Consider the following 27069-nt stretch of genomic DNA (forward strand, 5'->3'; position numbering starts at 1 on the left):
TGCTTCCATTTGCTTACAAAGTTAACTTGCTTCATATCGCTTGTATTGGAGCAGCAAAATGGAGCAGTCTATTTCACTTAAATATCCTACCAGTTTTATTTTTTCTCCTCTCAAGCTCCACACCAACCTCACCTACAGTCATGCAGGGCCACAGCAGACAAAAGATGTTGGGGATCACACCCACCCATTTATTAAAATCCCACATTTATTAAAACAAATATTCGGTCTGTGTATAAACCCATTCAAAATATAACCTCCAAGGAATTGCTTACAAATTGTTAACAGAAGTAACTGGACAGACAAGCACAAAATAATCACAAAGAAATCTCATAACAGCATTTACGATGTTCATCATTCATAGTCAAAACTTCTGAGTTCCTCAGTCACGCTTTTGTTGATTCCACAAAAGGTGGTTTGTATCTTTTCCATATTCTTTTTTCCCCCCATAGCTATCAGACTGTTAATTATCCACAGTCTGTATTCTTGCATTCATTTCATTGCTATGTGAAGCCAAAAACCCAGCAGTAGCATTCAGCATTTTATGGCACTGCATCTTAGTAGATGGCTTTGTATAGCATGAAGGTAAGTACATGTATTGGTTTTAAGTGTTCTGTATCTGGATGTCATGTTCTCATTCTGATATCCTGAATGAAAAATAAGTCTTGTACAGAATTTTTCTTGTAAGCCAGCTTCTGGACCTATCATGTTCATAAGCAGAAACCTCTAAAAGCTTAAAAAAATTCTACATTCAGCTAAAAAGTAAAAGAAACCACAGTCCCACACATAAACAGATACTTTTGTGACTCCAAGCCCTGCTTTCCCACACTCCAGGTGATCAGCTTGTAGAAAACAATAATAGATAATCTCTGTCATTTTCCTGGGTTTGAATAGATTTCTCACTGGCCTTGTGCCTATCTCTCTTCCCTCAGGAAATCCTTTTCTCTACCCATGTCCAAACTCCCTGTTTCTGCAAGAGTTTAGTTTCTTTTTTTTATTAAAAAACCCCAACAAACCAAACAACAAAACCTTAGTCTAAACACTAGCAGAAACCTCATGTTAGAACTCAAATAAACTGCTCTAAATTGCAAGTGCAGACTCTGCAGAATGGCAAGGCCTGAGGCCACACAGCCTACTCAAGAAAGGTGCCAGGGGCTCTCCTCCCATTCCTGCCCTCCCCAAGCCCAGGGGAAATCCTTCTTCTCTCCTGACGTCTTCCCTCATGGAGGAAGAAATGAAGCTGCAATAGTGGAAAAGTTTGGACAAACCATTACTTCCTCCTTTGACAGTTGGGGGATAAGGAGAAAAAAACCCCAATTGTAACAGGTGCAGCCAGTTCCCCTTTCCCCTCACTCACCAACTGTGCTATTACTAAGTGTTAGGGGGGGCCTAAAAAATGTATTTGATAGCAGAGACCAGATTTACTCATTCTCACCCACTTGCTTTCATTTTAGTTCACTTGGCTTTTTGACCACAACTTAGTGAGTCATGTGGGATGCCCGTTTGAAATATATGGATGAGGAAAAACCAGATTACATGCATTTGCTCCGGGAAGCCTGCACTGGTGGCTTCCCACAAGACCAGCATCAGCCAGGTGGGCTCATTTCCTCTTCCCTAAGTCTACAAGACTTCATAGAGCTCAGATCTGACCTACTGGTTATAAACAAAGCATTTTCAGAATAGAGAACACTCCTTGCCCTGCACTGGTATTTATCTGCCCATAAGGAAATAAATAAAGCACCCACCTCCTCAGGCCTACCTGCCTCCTGCTCCCTACTGCACTCACCTGCCACTACACCAGGACACAAACAAAATGTACTGGGCAACCTACTACCCCTGCAACTACTCCTTTATTGCCCTGCTTCCTCCTGCAGGTGGGTGGGATGCTGGGTGGGAAACACAAGGCACTGTGGAAAGCCCTGAGAATGAGGGAAGAAGGAATCATCTATGTGCCTTTTACATTGCTTTCCAGGAGAAGTGGCTGGAAATCAGACTTGGCACTCCCTCATGACTCCTGGCTTGAAGCCTGTTGCTCCTGGCACCTGGGTTATAAGTTCAGGCTGGCTGCAGTCTTGGCCTGATCTCTTGTGCCCTTTAGGGAACAAGTTCAACACCTGAAGTTCAGAGCAGTGTGCTAGGCTGTTCCATGGATTTTCTGCAGCCCAGCTCCTGGTCCATCAGCAACCCTTTCAAAGGCAGCCTTACAAAATGCTGCCTTGTTTCAGACAATCCCCCATCACTTTTGAGTTTGCAATGTTGAAATATCAAAAAGTAATAAACAATGTTCAAACCCCCCAAAAATACAAAGCATAAGTTCCACTAAATGGATCCACACAGCCAGCATGCGTTTCAAATAAATACTTTACATTTTTTTTCTTACAAAACAGAATATTATAGTGTAACAAAATAAATAAATATCTATTATAAATTGTCCTTTTTTGTATTTCTCTGGGATAAAGTCACAGGAGGTTTCCTTGGAAGCTTGAGGTGCCATTTTAAGAGTTTCTCTCTTGCATGTGTAGGGTGGGGAGCTTCTCAGGTGTTCAGTGGTGCACTGAGGCTGGGGGACACCACAGGAGCCCACCTGCCTGCAGCTCCATACTGCCTGCACTTCTTGGCCTTGGTACAGGCAGGAAGTACCTGATGAAAGAGAGGTTGTTGTGTTTATTTTTTCAAAATATATGGATGTTTTAAGTGCGAGGCTAAAGATCCTGGATATTTGTATTGCCAAATGAGTCCTTGCATCTCTCTGTAACCCCCTTGCAATCCCACCAGTAGTCTTCAGCTTGGATCTAGAGGTATAACACCCCTGGAAGACATGTTGCATTTCCTCCACTGCTTCTTTTTCTCCAGGATTTTCACCAAAATTCAGGGTGCACATGCTAGGCATACACTGCAAAGAGGATGAGGAACCTTCACAAAACTGGACTGTGATTCTCTGAAATGATGCCACTTCACTCAGTTTACCCCCACCTCAAGCTTGTATCCTGCACTCCCTGCACTAGGATAGCCTCCATGGACAACCATCAGTGCCTCAGCCGGTGCCACAGTGTGGGACCCTGGACTTCCCTCAGAGAGGCACGGTTTTCCTCCAAGACCACATTTTGTTTGACACACATCCTCAAAGCTGCTGCCTTTGTAAGCTGCATTGGCTGTGCTGAAGTAGATTATTTTAGGAGCTGCAGAAGACCAGTGCAAGGTCCTGGCCACTGCTTCCACAACTATTTTGTGTATAAATATAGTAGTAGAGTGATGCTTCTGCTGCAGCGTGCTTTGTCATTGGCACAGTGAATGTTTTCTAGCTCCCAGCACTCTTGGGCACCTGTAGGCTGGCTATGCAGAATCAGGTTTCTGCTTCCCAGCTGTCTGGCTGGGGGCTAATTCCTGTGTCCATCTCCAGCCCAGGTTCAGCCAGGCTTGGGCAGTGTGCAGGCAGCCCTGGTGTGGCTGGGGAGAGCCAGGTCACGGTACTGAGCCCCATGACCTGTGGGGGTGACCCCGGCAGCACCCTGAGGAAAGGCAGACCTACCCAGCATGGCCAGGCTGGGTTTCCCTCTGGGCCATGTAGGTGCCTGAGGCAGGGGTAGATAAGGCAGGTGAGAAGGAGAAGGGAGGTCAGGGGGACCAGGACCCCCACTGCAATGGCAATGGCCGGTACCATGCTGCTGTCTGGACCTGTGGGGAAAGCACAGGGATTCAGTTTGTGCAGGAAGTAAAAATCTAACCCAAAACCCCATTCAAACATCCCTTGGCTATTCCCTGGGGTGAAATGGAGTGGATAGGGGCACTGGGAGCACATTTCAGCATGATGCACTCAAGTGGCACTGCCAGCAGACTTATGCTTGGGGTCTGATGTTAAGGTCAGGCATACAGAATTCAGTCTCTCTGAGCTACCCAGCGTCTTGTCAGTGTGTCACGCTACACGACAGGGAACCCTGTCACAAATAGTCCTTCACAGGGACAGAGGCTGGGGGACACCATGGTGGGTGAGAGGACTTGATGAGCAGTAGACATTATGTGCAGTTGCCCAGGGCATCTGGATGTTCCATGGCACCTCCTCCATCCCTCCCAAGCCCAGCCACAGCTGCTCTTCCAGGTGCCTTCCCCACCTGCTCCCAACCCTCTGCGGAGTTTTCTGATCAACCCCAGGAGGTGTTGTGCAGTTTCTGCTCCACTCAGAGCAGGAGCAGAGTTACATACTGACCTGGCTCCAGGCTGTCTGTGGGCAGGACCAGGGTCACATTTAGAGAAGGGTGTTGGATCACACAGGTGATGGGGTACTCCTGAAGGATTTTGGAGTGGGTGTGGGTAAAATTGCTGATGACAGTCACAGTCTGGTTGCTGAACTTTATGTGGTACTCCCTTGGTTTCTGCTGCAGGATGCTGGGAAGGTGCCAGGTTATTTTTGGAGCTGGTTTCCCTGTTGCTGAGCAGCTCATCCCCACCATTTTCTCAGAGTCCTCAGCTTTGTCTGGACTGAGTATAAGCTTAGTTTCCACTTTGGGGTCTGAGATGGCTGTAAACAACAAAGTGACAAAGTCCATTAGTTTCTGCCCATGTTTGAGCAAAGAGCATCTATATTTACAATTTTCTTGGAGGACAAGCTTGCTATCTAATCTTGCCTCCCCCCTCCCAAAGCCCCAGCAGTGACAAATAAACATGAAAGTGATCGGACAGCAGTCTGGAAGTGAAGAGCTAGACAAAAGTAAGGGCAAGATGGTCGAAGCATCTGTTTCAATTCTGTTACTAGCAGCAACATCCCAACTGAGAAGTGGTGATTATGGCTGAGTTAAAAGCAGAAGGTAGTGAAACTGTGAAGTCATATGTCCTTTTCTCTCTGAAAGAGCTGAACTGCATTAATGAGTTAAAATTATTCTCCTTTAAAATTACCTTCAGGATTATCTTTACTGCTGTTTGAGGTGTGTAGAGTTGCAAATCAAAGGACTAAATGCATTTATTTATGCAAGACAGTAATAGTGAATTTGTATGTGGTTACACCATGGGATTTCACCTGTGGAGGGTTTGTGCTTGTATAACTTTGTTCCCTCTTGTACTGGGTTTTGGGTGCATCATAGTATCCCTTAAAACTTTCATTAAAGATCACCTCTTCTGAACTCTCTCACTCCAGAAGATTTGCGGATGTTGTCACATTTCATTTTAGTCTGGAAGAAGGATGAACTACAGGCATCATTCATGCTCACTCACTCACATGAAGTCTACTTGTTGATTCCTATTTATACAAACTGTATTTGCAAGGAATAGATAAAGGGGAGAAGTTCAAGAAGCTGCTTTCAACCTGGATAGAACTCCAGGTGAGAACTGAACACATAAGGACACATCGGTCCCGTGTGGAAAAGTCACCTATTTATCCTTTGACATAAAATCATACCATAATTTAGGTCAGAAGGGACTTCTGGAGATTGTCTAGTTCAGGCTTTTGCTCAGTTTGATAGGGTCAGTTTGTGCAGGCCAGTATCTATAAAGGCGTGCAGTTCCATTTGGGAGTGCAATCCATGGCTTTCTGTGTGGCAGCTCACCAGCCTGCCTTCTACTTCAGTACATGTGCTGATGGAATAGGGGTCCAAACCACACTCTACTTCTAGGTCTCTGTTTCTGAGAATATTACTTTTTTTAACCATTTCAGTGCAGTGGCAGCTCTACTTTCAATCAAGTCTGGGGTACCACGAATGCCCTCTGATTAAAAAAGTATCCATTACTATAATCAGTAGAACTCCATGTGTATATTACTACTTACATAAGAAAAATAACAGCGCTAAGTGGCAATGTTTATGCTGAAATTATTTTTTGTCCCAACACTAAAACATCCCACTATCATTTGGCAATTCTGCTTTTAAACAAGTGAACCAAACTTCTTTTTATTCTTCTTAGGAAAAACAGTGATTTTTTCCTTTCGTGAGGTAAACAAAGATTTGCCTGTGAAGTGTAGCAGGCACTGTGAAAAGGGGAAAAGGCTTGTGCCAGATGCATAATGGCACCTATGACCTCCTAGCACAATTCCAGTTGTACCTCAAGAGGTTGTCTGTGTCCTCCAAGCCATAACTGCCAGAGGGTGGAACCAAGACTTTGTATATCAACAATTTTGCTGCTTTTTGTTTGTTTGACTTTTTTACAAGCCTGACCTCATTCACTTATTATGGTTGTGTGAGCCTAGAAAAAATAAGCTGCTATTTCTCCTGTTTTGCATCACTCATAGACAAAAACTCAACCCCCACAGAGTTGCTGAAACCTCTGAGAAAAACAAGGAAAGTGTGTAGGGGGATTTCAGTTGGAACTTCTCAAAATCTCCCAGGTATGAAAAGACTAGTGTCACAAACAAGTTATGTTTCAATTAATAAATGATCTCTGAACTTCTTCTTTCACTCACGGGATGCATAAAAATAACATATCCACCCACAGCATTAACTTCAAATATTACATTGCAAAATTAAAAAACAATCAAAGGGACAAGTCACAGATGTTACCATAGAGGATGAGAAAAAATTCTCAGTGTCTTGCCAGAGACACAGGCACTCTACAGCTGCTCTTCTTCTGACTAAGCAGTTCTCTCTCTTCTCACAATGGACCCCAAGGAATGATCCTGTAGGGCTGAGCTTCTCTCTAGCAAATGTCTGTAACAGATGCACTATCAAAACCTGTAAGTGCTTGCTTTTGCAGTAAAGTCCCTCTACACTATTTGCTAGTATGTGCTGGCTGTTTATGTTTGATGCATACACTTAACTGCTTCTTTTGCCTTTCATCAAGATATTTGTTTCCAGTGAAAGTCTTTGCATAAGAGGTTGTTTGCAAGTACTTGCTTTAGTCTCTCTTGCAGATCAGTATTGCAGATGTTCCCAAATTTGATCTCTGTCAGCATTCTCAAATATTTGAAAAAGGGACTTTCTGTAATGGCTTTCCGTGATTGGAGGGGGACCATCTGGTCATGATATGCTTTTTATGCTTAAAGTCTTAGCAGTGGTGTTATAGGGAATGATAAAAGATTGTAGGAATCACAGTGTGCCTTGTGATGACAGAAAGCTTTTTCCAGCCATCGGGGGGGGGGGGAAAGGGGGAAGGGAGCAGTCTGTTTAAAGAGACCCACCAAGCTTGCTTGAAACTATTCTGTTCCAAAATGGATTTTGCTGAAGGGTAGGAAATTTCTGCTTCTTCCTGGGTTTGCTGTTTTCAGCCAGGCAGGTCTGACATCCCTCCAGTCATACCTGTTTCTTTTTTCACAGTGTTGTATCCAGTTCTTACGTGGTTTCATTTCCCCTCATCACGTGGCGATGGTGCCCGTCTCTCCCGGAACAGCCGCACTTGTGAAGGCTGCTGTAATCGGGCAATCACCAGCTCGTAAACTCCCTGGCAGTCCCCTCTTGAGGGCAAAGACATGGCAGCGTTTCATTTTCAACTGGTGACTCTGATTTTCTCACCTTGCCCTGAACCTCTGAGCCTTGGGAGATGCCTGCTGGCTTCACTCTCCCTCATGGGGCACCCTCTGGGCTTGTTCAGACAAGTTGTTCCCATTATTAAGAGTTGGGCAATAAGGAGCAAGACTGTGGCTTTTAGGTAGCATTGTATAAATTAACTTCAATGCAATAACCATATATGACCTAAAATCTTCTGTCAGAGTGCCAAATACTCAGTTTGTTCAAGGTGACCCTTGAGGGCAGGTTTGATACGGCACATTAAAGGGAGGCCACCATGACCTTGGTGAGGCAGCCTCTGGCAGTGGCCTGTGAGGCCTATGAGAGAAGTTAAGCCCTTCTCAGCTGATGTGTTTTCATCAGATGCAGGAAGAGATGCTTGCATGAGTGTGTGTGGCAGCAGAAAAACATCCCTTTTTTTTTTAGAAGTAGTGCTCTGGTGAAGGATGAACCATAGCCACAAGTTTGGTGGTTTTGGGAAGGAATTCCCCTACTTGGGTAAAAAAACCCAAACCAAACCAAAAAATCAAAAGAAATCTCTGTGTTTAGATTTACATGATAAAAAAGAATGGGATCCCTCTGCAAGGCATTTCCATGTTTTTCCTGTAATATATAGTCAGTGTTTACCCTCTGACTGACTCAGAACTGGGTTTCTTTAGGAACTTTCCTCTTGATATATGAAATACTGCATGAATTTCTCCTAATTTCTCTTTTCTGTCCTAGGAGTTTTCCCAGAAGAGGGGAAAAAGAACTTTTGTTCCAGACTTGATTTTCCCTTGTATTTTCCACCACCACCTCCTTTCCCCTGTAAGTTAGGAGCTTCCTTTCTCCACACACAGGACTCCAGAGACATGTGTGTGGACATATGTGTCTGTGTCCTTGTCAGCAGAAGGTACTAGGGTTAAACAAAATACTCTGCAGGGGTCATATCACCAGTGAAAGGTCACAGACAATGACACTCTCCACATGGGATATGATCTTTGGCCGATGTCCCCACAGCAGTCTCATGCATGAGAAAGCCAGGAGCCAACAGGGTGTCTTCAGAGCATTTTTAATGTCTCAGCTTTCTCAGCTGGACACAACCCAGCAGCTTTCCTCAAGAGATAAGCAGCTTATCACTCTTGGTTCTTTGACTTCCTCATTTGTCTTTATTTCAGGTTGCACTTGCTAGTTGATTATTTCATATGGAGGTGACAAATATTACCATCTTGACTCATGATTCGTTTCAGCTCTCTTCTTTAAGCTAGTTGATGCTGACCTGCTTAAGATATTCATGTGTCAAATCCCACAAGCTGTACAGTATTTCAGCCTTCTTTTTTTTTTTTTTTGCATCCTTTTCCTGACCCCAGCCCAACTACTGTTATTTTTACTCTAGCTTCAAAATGAGCTTCCAGCTATTCTGGTCATACATGTGCCTCTTTGCCTTTTGAATACTTTGCAGTTTTTTTAAAACCAAATGCAGAGCAAGCTAAAAATTGCCTGATTTCCAGGATTAGGAGGTGAGAGAAGCAGTGAAAGGAAGCAGAGGGACATGGGGTTCGTGGCTGTGGCCAGGCAGCTGTCAGCACAGCACAGGACCAGGGAAACTTGGAGGAAGTCATGGGTTACACGTCAGTTTTAAATCTCGCTGTTGCTGACTTGAAAGGGAAGAAAATTAAAGAACTGTTGAATGCTGGTTTCCCATCAGAGGTAAAACCAGAGAGGGAGAGAGCCAGGGAAAAAGCTGAACCATTTTTCCTGCATCAGTGTAGCAATGTTAGGGAAGGTTTTTCACAGGAAAAATGATTCGATCCTCAGATGAGTGCCCGTACACAATTACAGTGCCTTACCATAAACCTTGAGACACATCCTGCCGGTGACAGCCCCCGAGGGAAATGTGTTGAAGATGCATTTGTAGCATCCTTCATCTTGGAGGGTGACTCCATGAAGGGAGATGGCCGAGGCTTGTAACTCGCTGTGGGCAAAGCTCACATGGCTGACATAGGCCTTGGCTATCTTTTGGCCGTTCATCGTACTGTAAGTTGCTATGTTGTCTTCAGCCCCATCTGTCTCCTTCTGCCAGGTCACCTGTATCACATCTTCTTTCGTGACTGACCGGCATGAAAACGTAACATTTCCTCCTGCCTGGACTGACTGGACCTTTCTGTTCATCACCTGCACAGAGGCTGGGGGAGAAGCAGGTGCCACACTCAGCATTTCTCACACTCTTCTGCAGCCCAACCCCAGCCGACGCTCCCGCAGTCCCTTACCTTCATTTCTAAACAGAGCAACTCTGGAGGATTTCTCTATCCCTCCATCCAGCGAAAAATTGAAAATGTGGCATGAAAGAATACCTAGAGAGTTTCACTGGACTTGCCACTCTCATACCAAGTATCTTGCCAGCCTGATACCTGTGCTGCAGAGAGCACCACTGAGAAAGGCAGCTCTGGTGTTGGGAGCCACTGATTTGTCTACTAGGACTGCTATCCCACGGGTACCCACAGAGAGGTTCCCTAAACTTCCAGCCATGCTAATGACCAAACAGCTGTTGGCCCAATACCATCCTCTTAGCCCTCCAGTGGCATGGAGTGAAGCAAATCAGTAAAACTGCTAAAAATTATTACGTGCCCCACTATACACTGTGTATTCACACTTGTCAGAGAATGGCAAAGAACAGAAAACCAGAAGGAAAAAGCAAGGTAGGGAGGACCTGAGGCCAAATACTTCTGTCCTCTTAGCATAGAAGTCATGCTGCTGAGAAGCAGCTGCAGAAGAGACCCTACTGAAAGCCCTGAAGCAGAAAACTTTCACAGCATAAATGCTGTGGTATTAAAAGTCTCCAGAGAAAAGAAGAAAACAATCGGTCTCCTCTTCCAGTTTGTAGACATGAAAAAATTGTTAAGGCTACAGGCAAGGTGAAGCTGACAGCTCAGCTCCACAGTTCTCTTGGGATAATAGTTTTCAAAGTTTATTTGTGCATGTCAGCATGGGAAGGGAGATACCAACAGTAACAGTTGCAGCACTGAAAACATAATTCAATTTACAAGAAAGGGAAACATCTTTGCAGACTTTAAGGAGGAGTGAAGTTGTCTGCAGTCCCCAGAGGTACACTGGGTTAACCCACTCGACAAAGTGCTCTGAGATTCTGGCTGTGACTGTGGCCAGGCAGATTTCCACCAAAGACCAAGAAGCCAGTTGCCAAGATGTACCAGTCACTTTGCTTTCCAGATCTCAGCAGTGCCATAGGCAGACTACAAACCATGATCATGGGAACTAGTTTGAAACTAATTCAGCCTTTTCTACATGACTTTTAAGTACAAAACCAGTGTAATACACCCATGCTTTTGATGGCCTGAGCAGATACCCACAAGCACAGTTTGCCTGCTTTATAATTTGCCCATTGCAACCAATTTATACATCTCTCTTTAACTTATAAAAACACTGGTGGTAAATTAAGAAGTGGATGCTGCCAACACAATCAGCAGTGACACGTCCAAAGGCCCAGGTAAGTAGCACAGTGCCACAAGTACCGTGTCACCAATGGGCTTGCCCCAGGAGGGTGCAAGGTGGGGATGGCAGCACCCAGCAGCACAGAATGAGGCTGGCACTGAGGTCCCTAATGCTGTTAGGATAATGACACAGACACCCAGACAGACAAGGGAGTTACCTGGAGCAACGGTCCAGATGCTGGAGAGGAGCAGGCAAGTGACCATCATCATCTTAGCTGTGTGCTCAGTGAGACGAGCGACTGATCCACTGAGCGCCACTTCCCCTTTTTTATATGCTTTGCTCTTACTCTCGGGACATTCCCTCCATGCAGCTACAGTAAATCGAAGCTTGTAAAAACCTCCAGCCTCTATGACTTTTAGGGGATATAACAACAAATGTCAGAGCCAGAAACTCAGGTTTTCCCAACTGTGCTGCTAAGCACATAGGGGTCCTGTTTTTTCACAAGCACTCTGTCCATAAGGTTGGGTTTTCGTAAGTGCCCAAACACAAGCACAGATTTCTAAACTGGCTCAGCACCCAGTGTCTGTGGGTTGCAGGAGGAAAGGCCACCCTGGCCCTGACCTGAGCTCCAGGAAAGGCCATGCTGCAATGAGTAGTTCAAATGTCCCTACATATAACTCAGAGGACTCGGTTAGGGCTCTGCACCCTTTGTGTGAATCAGTGAAGACCCAGGAGCTGCTGAGGCTTCTGTAACGTAACTCTTTTTCTAGATTAAGGAGATCAAAGCAAGCCAAGAGGAGGACTCAGGGCCTCAGGGAAAGAGCAGAGCCTTGGTCTCGCCTCTCCTCCATTGAGGTTCCCACCATCTCCACAGGTCCATGATCCTTCCCCAGCCCTGTCCCTGGGAAAGACAGGGTTGCCCTTCCACAAACACACCCTTTCCCCTCCACTGTCACCTGAGATGACATAAAAATAGGTCACACAACTTGTTTGAGTCATTGTTTTTGTGCCTTTTTGCTTTGTCATTGTTATGCCTGTGTTCCCGTTTTTGTGTGGGTTGTGATCACACTGCTGAAACCAGCCAAACTCTCTGCCACAGGTGGCTCACTTATGGCCCAGTGCAGCAGCCAGACTGTGAGACCTCATTTGCTAATCAAACTTCTACTGGTAAATTGTGTTTCATGTTTCTGATTTCTGATGAGGTGGCTTACATTTTTGCAAATTCTTACTACTCCAAATGACTGTGATTGCAAATAAAATGTTTTCTCTCAGCTGAATGGCTGCACAGACTAGCCTTGAATTATGCAAATCGATTGCAAGCCTGTGGGCCCAAATCATAAAGTGACACAAAAAATTCTCAAACATGCTTTCACATTTATGGCTCCTTCTCTACTTGGTGCTAACTAATCTGAAAACAGAAACAGCTCGGATATCAGTATTCCTCTAAAGAAACATTTTGGATGTGCTTTTGAGTAGGTTCAAGAATTCATTCCCACAAGTCTACAAAATGCAATTGCTTCATACTATTGTCTTTTTCCTTTGAGGTATCTCATTTTCCTTTTCTTGAGTTATTTTCATAGTTGCACTTTCCTGCAAAATTTCTGGAAGGGCATTCTGGCCTGATCAAAATGTGAGATTGCCACTTAGCGATCACAAAATGAACTACACTTGATTTTAAAAAGAATTGCAGTCCCAATTCTGTAGGAAATGTGTGTAGGAAATATTCTTGTCAGATTTAACCAACTTATTTTCTCTCAGAAACACTCTAATCTTCCAGAACCCTTAAAAACTGTGTGCTGCTAGAGGAAACACTTTTCAATGAAGAGCAAAATTTCAGTCTTAGCAAAGGACAGAGATGGCTACGCCTGTGGGAGAAATTTGTTGGCTTTAATTTGTTACAGCATCCCTGATGAGAAAGAGCCATGTATGCGGTCTGCTCCTTCCAAGCTCTGCCTTTCTCCTGACAGCTCCAGGTGCCACAGGGAACCTGAGCATGCAGGGACCTCCCTAATGGCCTTCATGCGTCGGTGCTTGCATGTGCATCCAACTGCTGCAGCATCTGTCGGACCACTCCCCTTTCTCCAGGGACCAGACAACAGCAGCAGTTGATTAACTACTTTAAACATAACATTTTATTCATAATGAGAGATCCATTAAACCAGCCACTTATTTAAAAATGTTGAGTGTCTCTTTAAGTGTATGTATTCCTGCTCTGTTCATCTTTGCATAGACTTTTGGTGGATTACAGACCTTCTCCTTCCTTGTCAGTCAGATCCCATGCTCTTCTGCTTCAGTTGCACAATGTCCTCATTTCTGAGAACTGCACACCGTGCCTAAGGTTCAGCCACATTCCAAAAACAGTGAAAGCTTGGGGATAAATTAGGCAGAAGTAGTTGTGCAACTACTGCTTCGAAAGCACAGTGATTTGTATTATTTTCTTCCTTTCTGTTTCACCAGGATGTTCTCTTCAGTTCTGAGTAAATGAAAAAAAGGACATACAAGAATTGCACAGTCACAAAATGCCAGCATTTCCCCACAGACTGAGTGACTAATGAAATTAGTAATTCACATAGTTGAACTTCCAGAAAACATTGCCAGGGACAGTCACTCAGGCACAAATGTAGTCTAAAACATCGGTTTGTCAACCACCAGTCTAAACCACTGTTTTTATAACCATCCAAACCCAGGTTAACAACTGGACAGTTGCCTACCTTGTCAGAGGGATTCAGTGCCACCTCTCAAGACATTGCCTGTAAAGAGAACAAAACAGGTGGAGAGGGTTTCATCCACTTCTGAATTGCAGTGACTCTGGCTCCTCAGCTCTAGTTGTAGGTAGCACTGTTGGGAAGCAGCTTGTCGAATGCAATTGAACGGGCCTGGAACTTTATAACATGTTTAAGTAGTGCCTGCATATGGCAAATCACTCTACATCTCAGTTGAGTTTGGAGAGCTGCAGTACACTGAGGTAAAGACAGTAGCTGCATCAACCAACATTTGCTCCAGCCTCTGCCATTGCACCAGGGCAGGCTGTGGCAGTTCAAAGCCAAGGGATGCTGCAGGACCAGGTGGTGCTCATTTAGGCAGGATTACAGACAAATTGTTGTGTTTGCGCACAAGTTTCAGGTCAGAGGACTTAAGGGTAGTTTGTACACAGTCACAGCTGTTTATCCTTGTAATGTTTGAATTGGAGGTATGTGATCTGTGATCTCTCCCCAAACTGGACTCCCTCCCTCTGCTAACACACTGCTGTCAGCTGCAAGTTACAGCTTCCATTGCTGAAATCTGGTGTTGGACTGCCTAGCGAAGTGCAAAACAGATTCAAAGGAGGGGGCTACTTTTTGGAGACATAGCTCATGGTGGTGTACCTCTATCTGCAAAACCACATGCTCCCAGTACGTGTTCTTAAAGTGTCCTGTTAACTGCCTGACACTTCCGGCCTCTGAGGTTTGATGAAGTTGCTGCAGACACCTGAAGTCTTACAGAGATTTTATTTTTCTTTTCTGGCAATGTACTGCAATTACAATGTGTCAACTAAAACTTGATTCCTCCCCAGCCAACTAGCCCTGCAAATTGTATTTCTGGTTCTTCTATTTTTCTTCTTCCTTGTAGCTCAGGAGAAAGAAAAAGGGATAAAAGTATAACAATTTTTTTAAAAAGGACAAAAAGGAGGTGAAGAAGCACAAAACAACTGCACTGGAAAACTTCGGTAGCAAAGACTGTGCTTCCTTGTGGTTTGAAGTGTTTGGTTTTTTACAATTCAGTTTGTCACAGCATTTCTCAGAAGAGCTAGATGGCTATGCATGTGGTTTCCTCTTGCCAAAAGCACCCAAAGTTGCTATTTCAGACTACAGAACCTAGTGGGAGTCCATTCTGCAACACATTAGTCACTTTGTGGAGGCCACCAGCTCACCCCAGCACCCCAGGAAGCTGCATCACTCATCCATTCCACTCTCTTCCTCTCCCACCCCCACTTGTTAATGTTTGCCTGCAGTGGAGGCTTTGGGGTGGTTTTTGGTTTTTTTAGGTGCACAAGATCTGAGTGCTGCATACCCTTACAGTGAGATAACCAGCTGCTTTGGTCACTGAGTTTCATTCTGTAACACAGCCACTAAAGAAAACAATTCAGCCAGCAAGGAAACCCCACCAAAACTGGCTACCAAAGGGTACAGAAATCCAGTGGAAGGATGGGAAACTGCCCACCAAGAATAAGGTAGGTCCAATACCATTTTATATTTAATTACAAAACAAAAGGACTAATGGAGTGATAATGAGAGATAATGAGCTGCTTTGATCACTGAGTTTCATTCTGTAACACAGAAAGTACAAAAACCAATTCAGGCAGCAAAGAAACCACACTAAAATTGGCTACCCAAAGGTGCAGGGATACAGTGGAAGGATGAGAAACTGCCTACCAAAAATAAGGGAGGTCCAATACCATTTTGTATTTAATTACTAAACAAGAGGATTAAGGGAGTGATTCCAAAACACATAATACCTGCAATGAATCAGCCTCAAGGGATCATGCGAGGCACCATGAGGAGCTTCTTGATTAACAAAACATAATTTAGCAAGCAAATTAAGATGAACAATATAGTTCTTAATATGTCAAAGTGTATTGCCTCAGGATGATGTTTAGAGAGGTGATGTCATCTGTAAGCTCCCAGCACAGAGAGTCTGCCGAAGGGAGGAAGGGAGTTCATCCTGGTGAGGAACAGAAGGAACAGAAAATACTTGCCATCCACTCCAAGTTTCCAGGCAGGAAAACTACACTTAGAGGAGATTCATCTTGGTATCTCCTATCTGTTAGTACCCTGTCTCAAAAAGACAAGCTTTTATATATGCCATATAGAAATAAACTAAATTGTACAACATATTTAATTGCTGTACACAAGATATGCGAGTGTCCTATAGTTATGTACAACAGTGGTTAGGAATAGATTCTAGCCTAAGGAACTACAAAGACAGAGGAGGATGCTCAACAAGAACCACCTAGGACAGGTGGAAAATTCCCTTTCTTTTCCATTGTCTTCTTGATAGGTCGAAGAAAAGGTCATGCAACCTCTGAGTACTGTACTCTGACTGCTTACTTGGTCTTAAGGAACTCAGATGAGGCACTCCATTGACAAAATTGAATGTTCCTCTTGTTTCCAAAGAGCACGCATCTCTCACATCTCTGCAGATCTGTGGCCAGATGTCTAAGTTGTGACCACATTACATGGCCTTGAAGAAAAGGGCAGAAATTCTCAAAGCACAAAGCCTTGCTCTCAGAAGCAGTTTGAGTCAAGGCAAACAAAATCCATGTGAGACTGGTGGGTCCTTGCCTGTGGCAGCAAGGAGCAGGGATGAGCTCGTGTGCCTTAAGGGTCTCAGGTCCAGGCTCTCAGCTCCCAAGCTTGCTGAATCCCCACTTCTTTAAGTGGTCTTGTCACCCTTACATGTGGGATCTGCATTGCTTTTGAAATAATTCCTGACTGCTTTTTAGCAGCAGGAATAAGAACAGAATTCTTTATAAGAATCTTTATAAAGTTTTTGTAAAGCAGATTTTTCCTGCTAGCTTGGTGGGGCTGTGAAACCTGTATTCCCTATCAGAGGGGAGGAGCCACTGCCATAAAAGACATAACTGGCATGGTGCTGTGCCCCAGTCTGTGCTCATGTAGCTCCCTACCCTGTTTTCCTCACTTTCAAAAACTCTAACAAACCACTGCCAGGAGAAGTCATTCAGGGAGAGCATCGACCAGCTGCCCTTGCATGGCAGAGAGCAACTGCAATTCATCTCACCCAAGCTGCTGTTGATGAGCCGGGCCAGCTTGGGGTGATTTTTGCATGGCACATGCCTCCTCAGTCATAGCTGCCCCACTGCTGACAAAGCCATGTCTTTCAGAAAAATCATAGACCTTGCAGAAGTTCAGAGGGATGGAGAAATGACGAGGTTGGAGCTTTTGGTTTGGTTTTGGTTTTTTTTTTCCAGAGAAGAAGTCATTCTTATGCAGTGACTCAGCATCCTTGCAAAACTCTGGTGCTTCAAAGGTCCAGTCCTGGTTACCACCGCTCTCCAAGCAGTGTGAGAGGCAGAGACTGAGGGTCAGCTTGGAAAGGCTCCTCTGCTCCACAGCACAGGGCCAGCTCAGAGTCAGGCCAAAGGGAAAGCTCAGGTTACAACAGAAAGTTTATAAGTATCTCGTAACAGGCAGCCCATCCACATACAATTCCTAAGGAATGAGGCTCATGCAGTTTCATCATCCAGCTGTCAGCATCTCTCCTGAGTAACTTTAAGTAGATCTGAAAAAAAATCGAAGTAGATGGGCACCTATACGTAGGGAAGTGAGAAAATTGGCAGCCATTTGGATGAAATATCCCAAAATTATCACTCCAGTGAGACAGGCAGGCAAAGTTCACCAGCTTCAGATGAATTATCCCACATGTAGGTGAGGACCAGCCAATGTCTGGCGGGGTCCAAGGGAGGAGGGCCCAGAGTCAATTACAGGGGTGGCAGCAATTAAAATGTACTGAAGTGATGGGGTTTTCTTTGCCAAGCAGCCAGCCACAGAGCAAGGATGGTGCTTTTTACTTGGTTGGATGTGGGGGTTTTTGAGAGTTTGGCAGTTTGATGTCAGAGGTGGTGGGTGTTTAAGGAGTCAGGTAAGAACTGGATATTTTTGGAGGAAGGTCCAGCTATTTCTAGACCAGCAACCTCTTGTTGTGGGACACCAAGTTAGATGGAGACAACAGCTGCTGCAGGTCCCCACTGAAGCCCTCCCTCCTGAAGGCTGATGCTGTCATGCCCCAATGCAAGTCAGAGGAGCTTCATATTTCTGGAAGCAGGTGAGGCTGGCATCACCCCTTATTAAGGTGGCTCTGTGGGTGTCTGTGAGACCTTACCAGCAGCATCTGCCCAGGAAGTCCCCATTCAGGGACAGACAGGGGTATCCACTGCCCTGTCTCTTGGCCCTTTGGCAGCTGGGTTGAAGTAAATTCAGACTGAAGGCAACCTTAGTTTCAGGTGTGCAAAGCAGACCTAAGACAAACTTGAGCTCTTAACAGCAGGTGCTGGGAGAAAATGTTGCAGACCCTACCATTTATCTGTAAACTCTGCTGCTTCCTCTGTAATTAATTTCTTGACTCTTTCCTTCTTCCTATACATCCCCAGGTCTGCCATTTCACCCCTCTGTTTGGAGTGTTTGCTTTTTAGAGGCATTTCTATATTTGGTTTGACCACTTCCCGAGCGTGACAGCCTCTGTAGCCTGTAACATGGTTCATGAAGCTTCTCTGCAAAGAGCTAAGTGAAACTGTGGAGAGAAAGAAAAGGAAATCTGCCTTTTTTCTAATTTTCATGAGAGTCACATTTGTCCTCTTTCATGACTGCTGGCCAGAACTATTTCCGAGCATTTTTAATAATAAACTTATAATTGCCTCAAAAAACTTCAACCCAATAAATGCCAACCCTTCAGAACCCCTCTGCACCCATAGGCAAGCTGGACTCCCTTTCTCTGACTGCTGGGGACCTGCCTCAAAGAGTCAGCATGTCTGTAGCATGAATGCAGATGCTGAGAAAGGCTTTCAATTCTCAGACCATGCGATGCATATTCCTGCAGGATTACACATGATTGACTAAATAAGAATCTATCTAAGAGTTATGCATCAGCTTACACATCTAATTTGCTATAGGAACATATGGTATTTATCTTTTGACAGTCCTGGGGAAGAGCAAACCCAGCAGCCTTTTCATCTGAGCACGGGACTAAAAAATCAGAAGCCAACTGAATATAAACAAGAAAAAGTGGAATAAATAGACATCAGGAAACAAAAATACTTATATCAAACTCACAATATCTGACAGCTACAGCAGACTCCTAATGTTAGTTATGTGTATTACAAATACATATACATATTTTATTTTAAATGTAGCTCATAGGACTTCTATTGAATTGTATGAAATTGTCACACTGGCATCTCCAACTAAACTAGAGGATTTTATATCCACTATAGGCAAAACTCTATTTATAATTAAAAGAACACCAGGTAGGCAGCCTGGAATGAGGTAGTATTACAGCTTTATTTTTATGCCCAGCTGTAATGAAAGCTATCTAAGTTCTCCCACTAAACAGAAAATTGGGAAGTTCACTAATATTTGCAAAACTTTCTGCTACTCTTGTAAGAGCATCAGGGACATCTGCAGAAAGAAATTATTCCAGGTGAGTTGAGGAAGTTAGGTAGTTTATAAAAGAAATGAGACCTAAGAGCAAGGAAATTTAGCAAGGAAAGTATCAACAGCAAAAAAGAATGGTGGCATTACCTGTTTACCTCAGTCCTGGGAAAGAAAAAAAAAAGCAAATAAACAATTAGAAACTGATTCATAATGTACCTCCACCAGCAAGTTGTGTGTAATTCCTAAATTCATATGACTTGGCAGCTTTATATCCCTTAGCACATTTTTATTATATATATAAATCTAGCATATAAATATTAATGCTACACTGCAAAACGTTTGTTACTTACCAGCCTTTTACAACCACAAAATTGTAAACTATAAGCAACAGTGCATGCCCCAGAAAGCTCTTATTACCAAGAAACTTGCTGAGAGCAACTGAACACAATGTAAAGGCTCTTAAATTTGCCAAATGATTTCAGTCCTTAAACCTGCAAGTATAGTCTTCTGATTGAACCAGCAAGGATTACTTCAAGTGCTAGAGATCAGATCTGATAGCTTTGCACTCACCCTCATGTGTTTGCACTTTCTTTCACACTGTTGCTACATTTTTCTTCCTTTTGCTTTTTCCCAAGACATGCTAGAGGTCAGACTGATGGAGATCATTTGTGGGAGCATGAGACTGGTTCTTTCCTATCTCTTCCCAATATTTACTGCTGACTCACCCACCTAGAGCTCTTTAATATGGACAAGCCCAGAAAGGCTGATTGCTCCTCCAGTCCACAAACTTCGCTGCTGTACTGCCAGGGTTCCTAGGGTGCTTCCCAGGATCAGCTAAATGCTGTAACACCTGCCAACAGCTGCCACCTGCCCTCTATCCCTCGACCTTTGATTTGTGCCCTGTGGCAGCCCCTGCTTCTGCAACCCCCAGAGCAGGGCTGGGTGCCTGCCAGAGGCTGCCTCTTGGAGAGAAGAGCAGCAGAGAAGCTGCATAAAGTGCCTTGTCCAAAAAGCTGGAGAAGGCATCTCCCTAAGGGTTTACATGTGCCCTCAGTTGGCAGCAGGAAGTGAGGACCATGAAGCCCCTGATCTGCCTGCTCACCCTTATTTCCATGCCCTAGGTGGAAAGCGCCCATCCCTATCCAGAGAAAAAGATACTCCCACAAGCAAAGTAAGTAAAGAAGCTGCTTGAGCCCCTCGGGTGTGGTGTGGCATGGCATGAATGGGGACATGGGGGAGTCCTCTGCATCGCTGCAGAGGCAGCTGGCAGGCACAGCCATGGGCAGCAGCCACGGCAAGGCATTTTGCATCCCAGGGGAGGGAAACCTCCTTGCATTGGGTGGGAAATATACCTGCCCTCTGATGCCCCACTGTGCTGGATTGCTTGGGGGCTCTTTGGTCTTTTTTGTCTCCGGAGAAGGCAGCAAGAGGGGGCAGCCATCCCCTCCAGCTGTGGAGGTGCCTCAGCCACTGGCTTGCAGCTGCCTCCTGCCATGGGGCACTTGGCCCTTGTATGTTACAGCCAGACCCACAGGCTTGCAAGCACTTGAACCACAGTGGGGGAACCTCTGCTGTGCCCCTGCTTCCTCCCCCGCAAATGAGGTGGAGGGCTGTTGGAGCAAGTGGGCCAGCACAGCACAGCCTACATTTGCTCACACACTAGCCCCCGTTCCTCATACACAAGCACTGTTTAGGACTTTCTCTAAAGAGATGTCAGTATGAGGTGTTCTCCTAACCAAAGAGTTTCTGCATATTGAATATGCAAATAGGGGAGACTATGACAGCCAGGATCACATGTGCTCACATGAATCAGGAGGTCTTGGTTTAGATTCAGGCTGCTGCCTTTTACCTCTTGTGGGTAAAGCCATTCATGTAGCAGAGGTATAATACTTTTACCACTTTCACAAGTTGCAGTATTAGGAAAAACCCTCTTCTTGTTAGTCATGTACATTGGCAATTTCATGGCAGTGTTAAGGAAGCACAATAATGTTTGAAAACACCATAAATTCTCTAAGATGGCAGCTTTAATGCAATATTGAGAGACTGACGTCTCTCCTGACAGGTTGCAAATAAGTATGCTTAAGAAGCCCTGTTATCTTAAGCAAAAGTGAAAGTTCAGCTCTGAAATTTTACAGGAGAAATCTGTTCAATCCACCTCATAACAGGGGCCAGCCAGACTGATAAAGATAAGGCTTGGAGAAAGCAGGATGTAAAATGACAGACCTCTGCCACTGAGATGTTTATGGCACAGAGAGACAAATTTGCAGAAAAGCTTCAGACTACCAAACGTATGCACACAGACACCCATCGCATGTGGCACATCACATGGTGCCTCTGTGCCCAGCATCCAGCCAACAATCCCAGGCAGAATTAAGGCTGCGCTGGTCATACAGCTAAAATACAGTCAGAAAGCAAGGAAGAACTTTCATTTCTAAGACAGACATGTAAAACTGATTTCAGTTAATTAAATAAAACAAAAAACAAAACAAAAAGAAAAACGCAAGATTGCACATCTAGGTTTAATTAAGGTCAGTGAGCAGTGCTGTGTGACACAAGTGTGTATAAACTAGAGAAAAGATAAATCTCGCAAAGCCACCAGAATTACTTAGCTCTCAGAGGTTCAACCCTTTCCCCGACTATTGTCACACAAGTTCATCCTTTTGCACAGCCTATGCTCAGTCTGTAGCTGAGTAAATCCTGTGCTGACAAAAGTCCTTGTCTTGTGCTGCTACACCAGAGAATGACACTCACATGTGTTTTCTTCCTCTTTCCTCAGCACAGACCTGCAGCTATCTGCCAGGTACCATCAAGGTAAAGATTAAAATTCATTTCCCCTCCCCCTACTTCCCCCCTCCCCCCCCCCCCAGCTCTCTAGGGCAACTGAGTCCAAAACACCCACATTTTAGAAAGAAAAATTGTCCATCATGTTCCTGCAGAAGAGAGAAAAGCCCATAATAAAACTATTTGCTTAGGATGTAGAAAAACACCAGTTTAAGCCTACGTACAAAATGAGTGTATGCACATAAAACTGTAACACTGATATGCAGCCCCACTCTTGGGCAGCCAGTGGCCAAACAGACTGCAGCATGCACTCATAATTTCTGAGGGTGAGTGTAATGTTGTCTGGCCCAAATCAGACAATTCAGGAGGCTGAACCTTGTGATGATGTCTTGGGCGAATGTCCTCAGCCACTGTACAACTTAGGGCTGTGGGGGTGCTTCTCTGTCCTCCTCCTCCTTCCCTTCTTCACTCAGCTTTTTGGTAGCCAGCGGAGCCTCTCTTGACTACTGGTGTGTTTCCCCAAAAAGTTTCAGTTTCAGCATGACACTTTCTAAAAGTCATTTAAATGGACTATTGCCAACCAGGTTTAGTAATAAAGAAATCTTCCTTTGAAAAACAAAGGGAGATTTAATCCTTTGAGGCTTAAAGGGTTTTGGTTAATCTTTGCACTATAAAAAAATAGCCGATGTATCAACAAATGGCTAAGTTTCTGTTGGAAGAGGAAAAGGTTTCCCCTTCCAGTGTCTCACTGCCTCTAGAAGGAAGAAAAGGAAGACAAAAGATCCCCACAAAACCAAACATGCCCTTTCAGGTTGCACATTTAGCATCTGATAAACCAGAATGGAGCAAATAGTTGCATTGCAATGCAGGAAAGACTGGTAAGCTAAACACACTGCCCGTTCATCTTACCTCCCTGCTTTGGGGTTAGCTTTAGGAGTTCTGGCAATGCACCCCAGAGTAATTTAAGAGGTAACCCTATAACTTGGTGTGCACCCTGCTTCTCTGCCCAGACTTATCATCCTGGAAGGCAGGGGTTTGGGAATAGCCTCTTCTCAACTGTTGCACTTCACAGTCTTGTGTGGTTCTTTGTCTGTGGTTGTTTGTGTGTGTTAATATACTGGGCTCCGAGAGGCAGGAGCTGAGTACCTGTGGTTTGCTGCCTCTGCTTTGTAAATAGTTCATTTTAGCAGAGGGTAAATGAAGTTGCCTCTTGAGTCCCTGATGATGAGCTATCACCAGAAGCCCTATGTACCGCAGAATGAAGTGCTGCATTTTAGCAGTCTAACTGGGTTGGTTTGTGGTTTTTTTTTTTTAATAAAGATGACATCAGTAAAGCAAAAGTTGGTGCCCAGCAGATAAGTGGGTGTTAAGCAGAAAATTTTGAAGAAAGTGGGCAAGATGAAATGAGCTCATCATTTGTACCTGTGAGTGTGGGATGGACTGTGGGGGAAGAGGAGGGGGTGGAACTGTAACGGGGAACCTGCCAAGTAGCTGTCTGGTTTTGAGAGTTTTGGTGTCCCAAGGAAAAGTCCCAGAGTGTGGTTTGAAGACAGTCCTGGCAGGGCTGTTAGTGCAATAGGAGAGACGCCCCTTCTGAGTGTTAAACTTGGTTTGTGAATAATGGAAGTTTTCACACTTGCTCCATCGGCATGTGGGAGAAATCACTCCACCTCTGCACTTCAGTCTCCCTACTGATAAGAGAAGGTTGATAATAACAGCCTTTCAAAACATGATGACTGGAAGGATTCTGGAAAATGTGACTCAGAGCAAGTCTTGGTTAGACCTATGTGTTTGAAGGGAAAAGAGGTGCTCCAGACTTCACTCAGTGGACTGAGAGCCACTCATGAAAATTAAGAGCCTACCTGTTCTCATTTAACACGTACATTAAGAGAAATAATGCTGTCCTCCCATCTTTGCAATCATGGCTAGGGAAGGAGAGAGCCATGCACTTGATTATAAGCAAGTCTATCCTGTCTATCTGCTCCTTAAAATTTCTGGAATTTCTAAATCTCAAAACTTTATAAAACCTCAAATAAAAAATCAGAATTTATTTTCAGTGAAGTGTCCTCAAGGTCAGAAGATCTTTCATGCAAAACAGAATCTAAACAGACAGTATGATTAGCATAAACTTGGAAAATCCAAGGCAAATTCTGCAGGAATTTTGTTCTAACACCATTGTCCTGCTTCTAGGCTTGAAAAATAAAAGCTAACCCTTTGGGGTTTTTAACCCATGAAACAGAGACCTCTATTACCTTAAAAGAGTGTGAGAGGTAGCTACAAATGTCACCATGAACCCAGCAACACTCACTCAAAGTACTGCCACTACAGCAGACAACAGAGAATACCCCTATAAAGCCTGTACTTACTGGCTTCAGTACCCAGTGCATTCAAATCAAGAACAGAAGGGCAAACAATTTTTAACTTCTGGCTCCAAGTACTTAATCAGTGCACATTGTCCCTTTAATGAGTCATCCTAGCTAGCTGTTTAATAATCACCCACAACCCATTAGCAAACACCTTCAGGAGGCAAAAGGAGGGACAAGTCTAAACAGAGTGGGGAAGGCATTTGCCCACACAATCTTACCTCCTCCTTTGCTAATGGCTCTTCTTTCTCCTCCCTCTGCTCTCAAGGAGACCATCAGATGAGGGCTGCTGGGGAAGGGATTAGCCAGGGCCCTTTCCAGGCCAGTGCATCTCCTGTGCAGCTACACGCACACATGCACCTGGGGTTTTAATTGCCTCCCAGACCCTACAGTCTCTCTGGCAGCTTGCCGTGACTCCTGTCCCTCCCCTTCCTCTGTTTTCTTATGCTTTTTACTCTGCAAGTCACCCTGACCCCCTTCCTTTAGTTCCTCCCCTAAACACTCCATACTAAGTCTTGTTCAAACCCCAAATGCTCTCCCTTCACATGCACAGATAAAATGTCCCATGTAACTTTCCCTTCTTGCCCATCAGCTCCCATTCCCACCCACACATTGGGTGGATGTCACAAGGATGGCCTCTCTCTCGGGACCTCCCTGGGGGGAGCCGGGGCCCGGGATGATTCAGGCTGCCCGGCTCCATTTGTGCTGCTGTGCTCCCTCGTGTGGGGATGAGCTTTTACCATGTCACCACCGCTAGGCCGGGCCGCGGGTTGTTGGGCTCTCCAGGTGCACAGCCACGGCCTGGACAGCTGGGAAATGCCTGTGGATTTACGATCCCTTCTCAGTACTGCGTGTGTTAGTCAACAGCACTGCATGAGTATACAGGCTATACCAGATCTGCTCACGTCTCCAAACTTCTTCAGGGTATAATCATACTGATGCTTTGCTCTTTCTCTCTTCCCCCTTTTCCCCCTCAGGAACATGTTGCCAAAAAAGATTCTATGAATTCCAGTGAACTGTGGTACTCGACTGTCAGCCACGATGTAAAACATGAAGTCTCTGTGATTGACAACAGTAATCTGACAGAATATGCACTTGTCAGTGTGCCCAAGAAGAAGGCAGATGTTGCCAGCCCTGAAGAGCATAGTGAATATGATGATGTCCTGGTAACTTAGAAGGCACTCTTTGCCTCAGTGTGTGCAGCCATGATAACCCATCCTACCTCTGCTGTCGGGTCTTCAAACAAATATCTCTCTCTTGTTACCAAGCTTACTCATTAGGCTATGTCTACCATTTGCTATGAGACAAACCTGTCCATGAGCAGCTGATCAGAGAAAGAAACATGGTCTGGCTACAGGACTTGAAAATTAAACCACGAGGAATCAGTAGCAACTGCCATCATAAGACAATGTTCCTCTATAGAAAATTTGGAGCTACAATATTTGAAGAAACTGAGGCTGTACATTTTCCTGGACTTTTATAATACTTTTTTTTTAAAGGTACCTTAAAGAACTACTGCTATAAATCTCAAAAATGCAATAATAACAGGGTTTTTCTGTTTGTTTGGGGAATGTTTCATGTTTTAAATGAAAGCGTAAACCTTGTGTTAGATGCACTTACTCTTGTCCAAAATTTCTCTGACCTGCTCGATTTGTACCATTGTACAATGCACAATTTTTACAAAGAACTAATTTCTTAAATTCTCCCCTCCCCCTTCTAATGTAATACTACTTAGTGTGAAGTCTTAATGAAGATGGAATTAAATAAAAAAACCCCAAACAATAAACTGCATGCAAAAACCTATTGCACCCACTGAGAAAACAGTCAATACTGACACTGCCCAGGTAGTAGCTATCTCTCAGTAGCAGAAGTCCCGGTGCTGTTTCCATGACACAATGCTTCCAGCTCACTCCTGCTGGAGTCTCTGGTTTGTGCTTTCTGCAATGCTAGAGTATCACCTCCTCACAGCCCAGCACCCCTCTCTGCAAGCAGCATTTCATGTGCAAAGGACTGAAACCAGGTATTCAGCTGCTTACCAGAGCTCATAGAGTGATTATGTGCCTGCATTCTTGCTTAAACATGCTTTTTGCTCCCTCCATTTTTGCAACAAAAGAGTATGGAAGAAAATGTTAAACAGTTTTTCTGATTTTAAGTCTTCCTTAGTATGTAGTATATGATTGCTGGCTGCAGCCCTGGCTTTATGGTGCAGTGCCTTTGTGACTCCCACCTGCCATTTTCCATGCTGGGGACAGTCCCATGGGCAAGTGCACAGAGCAGTGGATGGGCACACTGCCAGCACGTGCAGGTGTCACTGCTGTGGCAGGCAGATGAGTCTGTCCAAAGCTCATACTGGCTGCTGTGGCTACACAGGTGGTACTTGCCATAGGATTTTAAAGGGCTGATTGTACACTCACAAGCTGCTTTTTAACAGTGTCTCAGTCATTAAAGTATTATCCTCATTTATTCTATTAAAATTAATATTGATCATTCACACAAAATAGCTAACTTGATGTAAAAATGTGTTTTCACACTCCTGTGTCCCTAATGGATTGAGTCTTAATTAATTCACTGCTTAATTTTCTTTTACATGATCAACTTACCTCACAGATAAATAACCAGAAACCACTTTTTTTTGACACTTCCTTCAATGAGAGCTCAAAACCTGACTGGATGCAGTCTGTAAAGTCAGACATTTTCTGTTGAATATTACATCTTACTACAGCTCCACCTCCTTCTTTCCTGTGTGGTTCTGGGGTAAAGGTATGGAAGTAGAGGAGGATGGCTGGGAAAAAAATGAATGCTTGATTCCTTTTTTTCTCTCAACATACAATGCTCTTATGGGTATCATCATAAAGAAGTCAAAAAATTACATTATTTCTCAGCTCCTAGAATCAAGATAAAGAAGTGTTCAAGGAAATGATCAGGTGT

General features: G+C 44.3%; 1 protein-coding gene across 9 annotated transcripts in view; it reads right to left on the reverse strand.

The window, feature by feature from the left end:
• Positions 1-23: 23 nt before the first annotated feature.
• Positions 24-27069, reverse strand: part of LOC116439140 (TPA-induced transmembrane protein-like) — a 37563-nt gene continuing 10517 nt past the window's right edge. The window contains exons 3-9 of one of the 9 annotated variants that reach the window (XM_032098284.1): positions 19145-19159; positions 13562-13600; positions 11068-13323; positions 9251-9586; positions 4202-4513; positions 3527-3672; positions 24-2637 (exon numbers count right to left, since the gene is read on the reverse strand). In XM_032098284.1, the coding sequence (XP_031954175.1) occupies positions 2533-2637; positions 3527-3672; positions 4202-4513; positions 9251-9586; positions 11068-11119 (951 nt within the window). In that variant the 5' untranslated portion in view covers positions 11120-13323; positions 13562-13600; positions 19145-19159 and the 3' untranslated portion in view covers positions 24-2532. The other 8 variants (XM_032098278.1, XM_032098283.1, XM_032098276.1 and 5 more) reach the window with 8 other exon arrangements.

The sequence above is a fragment of the Corvus moneduloides genome, chromosome 2, assembly GCF_009650955.1.
Source record: "Corvus moneduloides isolate bCorMon1 chromosome 2, bCorMon1.pri, whole genome shotgun sequence".
In the NCBI taxonomy this organism is placed as follows: domain Eukaryota; kingdom Metazoa; phylum Chordata; class Aves; order Passeriformes; family Corvidae; genus Corvus; species Corvus moneduloides.